The 11682-nt window shown below is 44.9% G+C and overlaps 1 protein-coding gene across 2 annotated transcripts; it reads left to right on the plus strand.

The window, feature by feature from the left end:
- Positions 1–742: 742 nt before the first annotated feature.
- Positions 743–10130, plus strand: LOC125552909 (probable lysine-specific demethylase SE14). 2 transcript variants are annotated; one of them, XM_048716631.1, is made up of 8 exons: positions 743–1777; positions 1867–1945; positions 2054–2121; positions 2715–2865; positions 4413–5029; positions 5909–6313; positions 7408–9652; positions 9741–10130. In XM_048716631.1, the coding sequence occupies exons 1-8, from the start codon at positions 865–867 to the stop codon at positions 9757–9759; spliced, it is 4497 nt and encodes a 1498-aa protein (XP_048572588.1). In that variant the 5' UTR covers positions 743–864; the 3' UTR covers positions 9760–10130. The 2 variants fall into 2 exon arrangements, with proteins under 2 accessions (XP_048572588.1, XP_048572587.1); XM_048716630.1 differs by having other exon boundaries at positions 7408–10130.
- Positions 10131–11682: the final 1552 nt, after the last annotated feature.

The raw sequence follows: 11682 nt of genomic DNA on the forward strand, positions 1-11682 counted from the left end.
GCTCGCGCTGAGGAGACGGTGGGCCGGCCAGCCGGATTGAGGGGCGTCGGCCACCCCGTTGAAAAGGGATCCGGGTTCCAATGCCTACCCGGGGTCATCCCCCCGACATATACTTTTATGAATGGTGTCGACAGGAGTTGGTACAATTTTGTGGAGAATGCTGGCTTGACGACTTCCACTTAGATAAGTGTACTCAATATTACCAGCTCACCGACACTTTCGGCAAGATTTAAATATATACCCCATCATACTGCACCTTGAGTTGTCTTTCGGTTATATGATAAATCTTAATTTTTTTTTGCGGGGGATATGGTAAATCTTATAACATGTATATTGACGAGTTTTGTTATGCATTCAAAATCCCATTTTGGGGTTCATATGATGAACCTCGAAAGAGTGATTTTGAGTTGTTTCTTAGGAGTATTTGCAATGGTGAAACTAGGGGAATTATACATGGAAGAATTTGCAGTATTCATTTTCCTTTTGTTCGTTACTTTGGCTATTTCATAGGAAAGTGTTTGATTGGTAAACAGGACCCTAGTGCCACTTGTGCTCATGACTTAAGTAGTCTGCATTCTGCTTTGCATGATAGTAAAATGTATAACCGGGGGCTATTATTGCTCGTCATTTGAGTAGGAATGCTGGTAGTGTTTGGCTTTGCTTTGCTTTGCTTTCCCTGCCGGCAGGCAGTACGCAGTAGGCAACCGCAGGCAGAAAAGCCCGAGTCCACACACCGTCTTCTCAGTTTCCACCCCCGCTGCTGGCGTTGAGCCATTCCCCTCCTCAAACCCTCCCCTCCCATCCCCACCCAAATGCTGCCCCCGCCTCGCCGTCGCCGCCGCCCAAAACCCTAGCCCCGCCCCGATGCCGGAGCCCCCCGTCCCGGCCTGGCTCCGCGGCCTGCCCCGCGCCCCGGAGTACCGCCCCACCGAGTCCGAGTTCGCCGACCCCATCGCCTTCCTCTCCCGCGTCGAGCGCGAGGCCGCCGCCTTCGGCATCTGCAAGGTCATCCCGCCCTACCACCGCCCCTCCCGCCGCTACGTCTTCGCCCACCTCAACCGCTCCCTCCTCTCCTCCCCCTCCCACTCCCCCGACCCCGACCCCGACCCCTCCTCCTCCAACCCTACCGCCCCCGCCGCCCTCTTCACCACCCGCCACCAGGAGCTGGGCACCGCGCGCCGCGGCCGCCCGCCGCCGCAGGTGCTCAAGCAGGTCTGGCAGAGCGGGGAGCGCTACACGCTCGACCAGTTCGAGGCCAAGTCCCGCGCCTTCGCCAGGGCCCACCTCGCCGGCCTCCGCGACCCGACCCCGCTCGCCGTCGAGTCCCTCTTCTGGAAGGCCTCCGCCGACCGCCCCATCTACGTCGAGTACGCCAACGACGTCCCCGGATCCGGCTTCGCGGCCTCCGCGCAGTCGCATCGCCGCCCGCACAAGAAGCGGAGGCGGGAGGGCGACCCGAGTTCGCCGGATGAAGGGGACAAGGCCACGGGGTGGAAGCTCTCCAGCAGCCCCTGGAACCTCCAGGCCATCGCGCGGGCTCCAGGGTCGCTCACCCGGTTCATGCCAGATGATGTTCCCGGTGTCACTTCTCCCATGGTCTACATCGGGATGCTCTTCAGCTGGTTCGCATGGCACATCGAGGACCATGAGCTCCACAGCCTCAACTTCCTGCACACCGGTGCGCCCAAGACGTGGTACGCGGTCCCTGGGGATCGGGCGGCCGAGCTTGAGGAAGTTATCCGTGTGCATGGCTATGGAGGCAATCCTGATCGCCTTGGTATTTATTTCCCTTTCTTATGTTTGCTTATGTGATCAGTATATTCATCGTTCTAGTATTATGAATCGACTGAATGTTTGTTCGTGCAGCGTCCCTGGCAGTGCTTGGGGAGAAAACGACATTGATGTCCCCTGAGGTCATTGTAGCCGCTGGTCTGCCCTGTTGTAGGTACATTCTCTGAAATGGTCACTGCTCATTGTTTTCTTGTCAAAAAGTGGCTATGGTACATTAACATTTAATTTCTGCACTGATATGCATTCTGCATCTGTGCTTCAGATTGGTGCAGCATCCTGGTGAATTTGTGGTGACGTTCCCAAGGGCCTACCATGTCGGGTTTAGCCATGGTCAGTTCATCTAGGCTTTAGATTTCATTACACCTGTTGTTATGACATTCCGTTATCGTGATTTGATAATTGTTAGACTATGTATTACAGCTATGGTGTAATTTTATGTTTATGGCACTGGCAGTAAACTAAAATAATCCACGATTGCCCGTGCCCTGATGTGTGCTGTTGTTGTATTGTTACATCAAAATAACTTTTGATATCTAGGTACATATCAAAACTACTAGGGAACTCTTGATTTTTTTTTTGCCAGAAGTCCGGCCATGTTTGATTTTCATATCGTTATAGTTGTTTTGCTGCATTGGACTTCTACCCGTTTTGTTTATAAACATTCAAAGAATTTAACTTCGTAAGTCTATAATGCTGCTCTAAAGTTTGTTAATGACCAGGATAGTGTTATCTCTGCATGCCTGTAATATTAAGTTGAGGGCTTCTACTATGACTTAAACTCCCCTGAGGTACTACCTATGTATAAGGACAATTTATTTTGCGCGACCACCAGATAATGTACAGCGTAGAGACTGAAGATCTACATCTATGCATTTTGATTGTTCTGTGCAGCAGTTCTAAATGGCCTGACCAATATATTACAGGATTTAATTGTGGAGAAGCTGCCAACTTTGCAACTCCCCAGTGGCTGAAGTTTGCCAAAGAGGCCGCAGTTCGAAGAGCTGTGATGAATTATCTTCCAATGCTTTCTCATCAACAGCTACTGTATTTGCTAGCAGTTTCCTTTATATCCAGGTAAACTTTTATTTATGACCCTACATACAGATCAATGCAGAATACTTTTTTTGTCTCCCTACAAGAGCCAAATGGTAGAATAAGCGGTTTAATTAGATGTACTCGTTAGCTCTGGCATAACAAAGTGATTATGCATGGGATATACATTTGTTAGGTCTGGATGCTGAATTTCTTATGTATAAGTTCAGAAGTATTTGTACATCTATTGGAACTTGTGTGTGTGTGTGGGGGGGGGGGGGTAGTAGGCGCCTGCATCATCTGGTACACCAAGATAACAAATTTAAATTATTTGCTCAGAGACCAGGGAATCATATCACATTGATAGATAAGTGATACCATTGAAACATGAAAATGAGTTCTGCAGTAGAAGATCCCCAATACAAGTATCGAATATTGCATTAGTACTTCTCTACCCGTAGCTTATATTTTTGTTGAAGGCTGCATCTGGTTAACATTGTGGCTTGCCAACCATCATCCCACTAGCTTGTAGGAGCAAAAATCACCAGTTGCTGTTATGTGGTTTAACATAAATTGTAACTTGGTGCTGTCCCTTATCCAGTTACCTATGGTGTGTAAGACCCATTCTGATTCTTTATTTGCCCAACACACATCAATGCTGCGCCTTCACAAGAGAAATTAGTCACATAACTTCTTATAGATAAGAAGTTAGGAACAGAAATGATCACCATTCGAATCTACAGAGACTTTTTATCGATGGCAATAGGTATCATTAGCATTTCACTGTTCGGAGGTGCGATAACATGGCTGAAGGTAACACTTAGTATTAAATGTAATAGGAAAATTCATTATTTAATACCATTCAATGATCATGCATTTGGCCTGTATCTTGTCAGAATTTAACATGTATAATAAACTGATAAAATAGTAGAACTTCAGAGTTTAGGAGAACACCACAGAAGCCCAAACACTACAGTTAAAAAGAGAAGGGCAGGAAAGCTTTAAATGATAATGTCCCTAGGACCTCTGAACGCTCCAGGTTCTCTTGAGAAGCTAGCAATGCCATTTTAAGCTAACAATGTCATTACCTTTACATTATATGTATTGAGATTTGTATCTTCCTGTTTGTAGAAGTGGTTTAGTTATGTTGGACAGAATCATGATTGCCTTCTGTGTCGGAACTTATGGCTAATGAAACATGTAACATAAAAAATCATTGACCAACCAAGCACTAGCACTTGGCATTGTTGCAAGACAAAATGACAGACACCAGAATTTCCGTGGAATAAATTTTGCTCCACAGGAGTCGAACCCCAGTGGGTGGGTTGGTGCTAGCGCATCACTCCCCAGTCCCCACAGACCGAGCAACGCTTGGTTCGTGAAAGAAAATTTATCATAAGAAGCACACCTGTCATTGTCGTATGATGACAAAGTTGTTCTCTTGATCAGTTGGTCTCCATGCTATAATTATGGATTTAATTATGCTTGATTTCTAGTGCTTTTGGTCCATATTAAAATCATGAGGCTGCCAGATGATTATTAGGTTTATCATTCAGAATCTTGAATCTAGTTGGTTATTTTGATTTCAGAACCCCCAGAGAATTATTGTATGGAATTCGAACCTCTCGTTTGAGAGATCGGAGAAAAGAAGAAAGGGAACTACTAGTCAAACGGGAGTTCTTACAAGATATGATTAGTGAAAATGAACTTTTGTGTGCTTTTCTCAAGAAGAAATTAATTGAAAATGCTGTTCTATGGGAGCCTGACCTGCTGCCATCTTCTACTGCTTTACATTCCTGCTCCTCTGGCCCAAAAGCTCCTTCGAAGGTTGATGATGTTCACAGTATCAAGTCTGTCCCCAAAGAGAACAGTTCATCTGATGATATTGCATCTAGAGCTGGGATACAACCTAAATGCATGTCTATGGACAGCAAATCATCTGATGCCATGTCTGCTGCCGAGGCGCAAAAACTTGATACTGACACTGATGATGATGGTGACCTTCCTTTTGATTTGAGCATTGATTCTGGCTCATTGACCTGCGTTGCTTGTGGAATTCTTGGCTTCCCATTTATGGCAATTTTGCAACCCTCCAAGAAAGCATTGGAAGATATGTCCCTTGTTGATATAGAGAGATTTAAGCTGAATTGTGAAAAAGAGAACCATTCAAATGCAATTCCATGTTCTCCTGATGATAGCATTTCAGGTATGTCCAGCTTTTGTAGTCTCTTACAGGTGCAGGAACTAAGTGAACATTTTACTGACAGGTGCAGATTTGTTTTGTGGTGTCAATTGCCATCGTTGGTACTTCTCGCTCTTGTCATAGTTCCGCTTATATGATAAACCTCACTAGGATCAAATTCTTAGTATCCTTGAATCCTTATTTTCTCTTTTCGTCAAACATGATGAGCGATCCTGTCTTTTAGCACGTTACAATTAATGGGTATGGTCAAGTAGAAATATTCTGTCTAGAATAATTGCAATACCAATGGAATTCTTGCTGTGTGCTAATCATTGATTACATCGCAGCTACTTTGTTTTAATTACATTGTTTGCTGATTTTTTGGTGATACATGGAACACATTACTAGACCCTTTTTTCTGACTGTTCTCTTATATATTATAATTGTTGAAGTGTATATGTAGATTGCCTAGCCCTTTCCATCAGTTCTGACTTTTGGTTGCGTTGGCTAGTGCATGAAGCTTTAACATGGTATCAGGGCCTAAGGTCTTGCGTTCAAGTCCTGGTTTTCGCAATTTATCCAAAAATTGCTGCTCCCCCCCTCTGTGTCCACATATAGGCTTCTTGAGCCATACCTCCGAGTCTATTCACCTGTTGACTTCCCTCGTCACATGTGAGAGGGGTTGTTGAAGTGTATATGTGGATTGCCTAGCCCTTTCCATCAGTTCTGACTTTTGGTTGCCTTGGCTAGTGCATGAAGCTTACCAATAATTAGTATCCTTGCTTGTTTATTAAATATACTTTCTTGTACATTTCATTCTTTCATATTTCAGGTTTAGCCACAGTGATATGTTTTGTTTTTGCATGTGTGAATATTTGACAAAGGTTTCTCCTTATTTGCCAGGACATCCAGTTATTGCCAAAAGACCTTCCAGCCCTGTGGCACAGTCTAACTTCAGTCATCAGAATGCGGAATCAGATAAAGATGGTGTGGGACTTGATGGACCCCTACTACCACATAATAATAGTGCACATTCTTGCAATAGTGAAAATACCCTTAATCCGGGCATCAACACAGAGACAACTGAGACGAAAATACCGAGTGCTCGTTTTGGTATAGAATTTAGTAAACAAACTGGCAGAGGTGATATTGATGCACAAGCCACAGAAAGTTGCGGCAACACTGTTGACTGGAATATAACCTCTGCATTTGTACGTCCCCGTATCTTCTGCTTGCAACATGCACTTGAGATTGAGGAGTTGCTTGAAGGCAAAGGGGGTGCACATGCTCTCATCATTTGCCATGCAGGTAGAGTATGATGCTAACTTCCTTTATTCTCATATTCTCTTTTACTGCAAATGCCTGATGCACGCTGCCTTGATCCTTAACACTGGATATGAAATCAGCAATTCCTCTTTTGAGTTTTGACACACTTATGTGTTGTCATCATGTTTGGTTCGTTAAAGCTTTGTTAGAAGATGCTAAATTGGTTTAGATTGTCTTCATCTGTGGGACTTATTTTCTTTGTATTAATAAAGTTATGGCTTCTTCCTCTATATAAAAGACTAAACTCTTGAATATACTATGAAAATCAGTGTATTATTTTGTATCATTGAATAAATCTCCGATCTTTTGTAATCCAAGTGATAAATCCCAAAAAAAAATATAATAACATGGAACATATTGACTTGTATAAATTTATTCCAGTAGATACTAATTGGAGGGGATGGTCTTGAAGCCCTGTACTAGGATGGAGCACATAAATTACTGCAATTATTTGTACAAAAGCCAATTTATTTTTTGAAGGATATAATACAATTGAACTCTGGTCTTCTGGTGTTTGCTCGATGTGATTGGTGTCGGTATTCGCTGGTGTTATGCAAGTGAACTGTGCTTGCAGCTAATTGCAGTCATATCTGCTATGTGTGGAAATTACAGATGACACGTGACTTGACCCACCATGTCCTATTTTTGTAAATGGTCTTTCTGTTGGATGCTATATAAAACAGTACAGAATAATGCGATGATGGAATAGACAATAGATAGAATGAGCATAGGAGTCAAAGTAGCGGTGCTTGTTTAATTAGCAAAAAGAGTGGCATCTGACTGTTTATGGCACTAAGTCCAAACTTTAGGTCAAAAGGATCACTTCAAAGATTGCGCACATATGTCCTGAAGCGATCCAGGGAGCTCTTGGCCCACATTTCCTTCTCTGTTGACCCAAGAGTGCTAATTGCAGATGCATGTAAATGACTCTAGCTCGGAGCTTATGCCTCCTTCAAAATATCTCAAGTGAACTCTTGTTCTGAATCATGATTAGGAACCAATTCTACACATGTTAATGCCATAATTTGATTAGTGTATTTCTTGAAGTTTAAAAATTCCCCTTATTTTTTTTGCAGATTACACCAAGCTAAAAGCACTTGCAATATCAATTGCAGAGGAAATTGAGTTTCAGTTTGACTGTAAAGATGTTCCACTTGCAAATGCGTCCAAATCTGATCTACATCTAATCAACATTTCAATTGATGACGAGGGGTACAAGGAAGATGAAAGAGATTGGACAACACAGATGGGTCTAAACATGAAATATTTTGCCAAGCTTAGGAAAGAAACACCAGGTTGCCAAGAGCAACCTCCTTTGTCATTTTGGAAGAGATTAGACATCTCAGATAAGCCTTCGCCTATTTCTGTCGTTCCAAACCTCAAATGGCTCTGCAGAAGAGCACGAACCCCATATAGGGTTGTTGGTTATGCTGCCTGTCGTAATGCCACAGTAGGTCCTGACGTGGTTAGCCCTGCAGTTACAAAGGCTGAGATGGGCACTTCTGGAAATGCTTACGAGAATGCCAAAGAACAACGAACTGCTGAACAAGATGCCCCTCTGGAGCCAAGTAGGTTACAAGAAGCTGACGATGTTGCTGATATGCACACGTGTTCTGAGGACATTGATCAAGACATGCATTGTCTGATTGGTAGCAAAAGGCAGCGAACCGCTGAACAAAATGCCCCTCTGCAGCCAAGTAGGTTGCAAGAAGCTGACGATGTAGTCGATATGCACACGTGTTCTGTGGACAATGATCAAGACATGCATCATCTGATTGGTATCCCTGTTGCTGCTGCTGAATATCCGATGACGCATCAAGTTTGTGAAGGTACAGTAAGTGTTAGCACCTGTGAACTTGACGATCTGGTAAGTGCTAGCACTAGTGATGATTCAATTTGTTCAGCGCATTCTCAGGATTCACCTGGGGTGTCAGATGACTTTACCACTGAACAGCAATGTGTCCAGTCAGATGAGTTGACTAGTTCCGTGGCTATGTCCGCACAACAGTTCCTTGTAGATGGAAGCATGACTGCAGAAGACAGCAGCAATCATGAAAACTTGGGTTCTTATAATGTCACTTCAGAGTGCAAAGACAAACAGCTCCAAGTTCAACAGGAGCAGGAGAATATTGAACTTTGTAATAATGCTGGCAGAAACTTGGCCGCGGCAGTACAGGTCAATTCCGGCCATTTTGGTGACAAGGCCGTCAATCTCGAGAGCGCTATTCCTACTGAGTCACAGCATGAGTATCCGAAGAGAGATGCCATCGTTTTGGAAGGCATGCAAGCTGCTTTGACGACTGTGGTCTCTGGAGAAAATAGAAATTCAGTTAACACAGAGTTGGATTCTCTTGGTATTTTACTTGGAGCTTTAGCAGAAGAATCCATTCTAGCTGATGTTCCTGGAAAAGATGAGGTTGACGATGCTTCCTTGACATTGATGACACTGGCTAGCATTGACCAGTCTGCAGGTGATGTTGCACACAATGAAGTTATAGAGACGTCTAGCTCTTCCGTTGGCGCATCTATTTCATGCAAGGGACGGACTTTGCCCAATTTGGCATCTGATGGATCGCTTAGGATTCAGAATGCTGAAATACAAAATAAACAAGAAAATGCTGAAGAAGTTGGTGCCTGGAACTGCCAGGGTTTGAAGAACAGCAGAGGAATACTTGACAGTTCAGCAAACAGTTTATCTGATACAGGCAAAAGTTCAGGCACACCAAAAGCTTATCAACCAGACATATTGTCTAGAAGCATTGGAAGCTCAAAAAGAACAAGTATCATATGCTATGTCAGACGCAAGCGCAAGCAAAAAAGAAAGAGGGAATCTGAGTTAAGTACCAGTAATTCGCAAAGTTTTGGGAGCTTTGCCCGCGCTCCATGCGAGAGGCTGAGGCCCAGGAGGAAACCTGCAGTAATTGAAGAGCCGGCAGAGCAGATTGAAACCGCAAAACCTTCCGCTGCCGCAACCAAGGGCAAGAGGTCCAAGGTGGTGGAGTTATTTCAGTGCGAGATCGATTTCTGCGACATGACATTCGAGAGCAGAGCCGAGCTCCGCGCCCACGAGCGCAACATCTGCACCGACGAGTCGTGCGGCAAGCGCTTCCAGTCGCACAAGTACCTGAAGCGCCACCAGTGTGTCCACCGCGACGAGAGGCCCTTCAAGTGCCCCTGGGACGGCTGCGGGATGACCTTCAAGTGGCTGTGGGCGCAGACAGAACACATAAGAGTCCACACGGGGGAGCGCCCGTACGAGTGCTCAGTCCCTGACTGCGGGCAGACGTTTAGATACGTCTCGGACTACAGTCGGCACCGGAGGAAGTTTAATCATTACTGATTGGACGTCGCAGTCGGCACCGGAGGAAGTTTAATCATTACTGATTGGACGTCGCAGTCGGCACCGGAGGAAGTTTAATCATTACTGATTGGACGTCGCAGCGGTGCTGGGGGGCAAAGGCTCCTCCTCCGGCTGGTGCTGCATTGTGTGTTGAGGTACGTTGGTCCTTTGTTTGTTGTAGCAGGCTAGCAGCTCACGTATTTAATTAACCGCCCGATGGCTGGTAGTCCTAGTGTTAATTCCCTTCGTTAACAATGTGCCAAGTGTAGTCTAGGATGTAGAGATAGATTGGGGGGTAAAAGGCCAGATGGCCCTTCATTCTTTTTCTCCGTCAGTCCAGTCATGTATGTAATCCCTTGATAAAGTTTTATCAATTGCGATGATGCCGAAATCTCCCTCAGTTGAGTCATGTATCTAAACTAATCTATGCTAAAGTTTATCAATGCAATGATGATGACAGATCGTCTGGTTCGTTCGTTTTTCTCCTGAGGTTGTCGAATTATTAGCAATAGGATCTTGACATCATGCGAGTGGTTTGGGATTTGGTTTTGTGGTAGGCGAAGCAGCATTGTTGGGAACCTTGCAATTGCAGACCTACTGATTCTTTCTGGGGCACACGCTACACGTGATTACAGCATTGATTTGTACACTCGTTAAACAGTCTGAGGCGTTGGATTCTTTGCTGCTTTGCCTTATATGACTAAGTGACTTATAAAGTGCAGATCTTAGGGACTCATAAGGATCCAGGTCCTCTAAAAAAACCCGGTAATTTTATTCGAATTGAGCAAGGGAACACAAAGTAAACAACAGCCATACCAGGGAATTGCTACAGATGGAGTATATCAAAACAAGGGAGCAAGAATAACATTGATTGAGAGAATAAAAAAGAGCTGTTGTTCCAGGTTATCACTTTGACTACCGTTTTATCACCTTAATATAAGTCCTACGCGTATACCTAGGTTGCCAATTTTATCACCTTAATATAAACTATATAGCACAAAAATTATACGGTTTGAAAATAAAGCATCTGAAGTTTATATTGGTATATTTTTTTTGTAATATATGACTTGTATTAAGTTGGTCAAATTAACGACCTAGGGGCACGTACATGCCCTGTAAACTGAGAGAGAGGTAGTAGTTTAATTAACTCAAAATCCAAAAATATTATACATAATGACGACGATACAAGTTTAATTAATCTAGAAGTAAAAAGACCCAACCAACTAACGATCCTCATGGAGTGAGTAGTGATAACGATATATATATAGGCCATCTAGACGACGGCGATCTACTGCGACTCGACGGGCGGCGTCGTGTTGGTTGAGCCGTGGTCCTTGGCGCCTCCGCCGAAGATGGGGTCGGCGAACATGGAGCTGACCTTGTTCTTGATGCACTCCCAGTGGTCCCGACCCTGCGCCTCCGCGAACTGCCGGTACTGGTCCTTGGCCAGCTCCAACAGCGACGCGTCCTCGCCCACCGTCCTCTTGAAGCACGACGTCGCCGCCACCGCCTGCGCCTCCTTCTCCGGCACCGCCGGCGCAGCTGCTGTCCCCTTGTTCTCCATGAAGAACTAAAAACTGAGATTGAAAACTTGTCTACGTGAAGAGAAGAAGACGACGTTAATGGTTGCGGTTGCGTTGGTTTGGTGGCCAGGGGGCGTGGCTACTTATATGCAGGGGAGGTCGGGGTGTCTGGAGGAGGAAGCCGGGTCCGTCTCGAGTAGGGGAAAAGGAAGAAACAAAGAGAGAGACATACTAATTGGATACGAACACAAGTTGAGCACACGAGAAACAACCCAGTCCGGATCATCATCATGGAAGAAAACAAGTACGTAGACACGGATTCTTGATCACAAGTAAAGACGGACTCTGTGACGTTCGCGCTCGGGAGGAGCCATCCCGAACCAACGAATCGTTGGTGCGAGGGCAGGGGAACCACCGAAGGATTTCGTTCGTTGTGACTTGCGAGAGGCCTCCCAGCAGCGCGAACCCTCTCCCTCTAGACCTGATGA

The sequence above is a fragment of the Triticum urartu genome, chromosome 4, assembly GCF_003073215.2.
Source record: "Triticum urartu cultivar G1812 chromosome 4, Tu2.1, whole genome shotgun sequence".
NCBI lineage: Eukaryota > Viridiplantae > Streptophyta > Magnoliopsida > Poales > Poaceae > Triticum > Triticum urartu.

Coding starts and splice junctions, on each gene's coding strand:
- LOC125552909 (XM_048716630.1), top strand. CDS start 865: ATGCCGGAGCCCCCCGTCCCGGCCTGGCTCCGCGGCCTGCCCCGCGCC. Junction 2,122..2,714: donor CCATGTCGGGTTTAGCCATG/GTCAGTTCATCT, acceptor AATATATTACAG/GATTTAATTGTGGAGAAGCT. Junction 2,866..4,412: donor GCAGTTTCCTTTATATCCAG/GTAAACTTTTAT, acceptor TTTTGATTTCAG/AACCCCCAGAGAATTATTGT.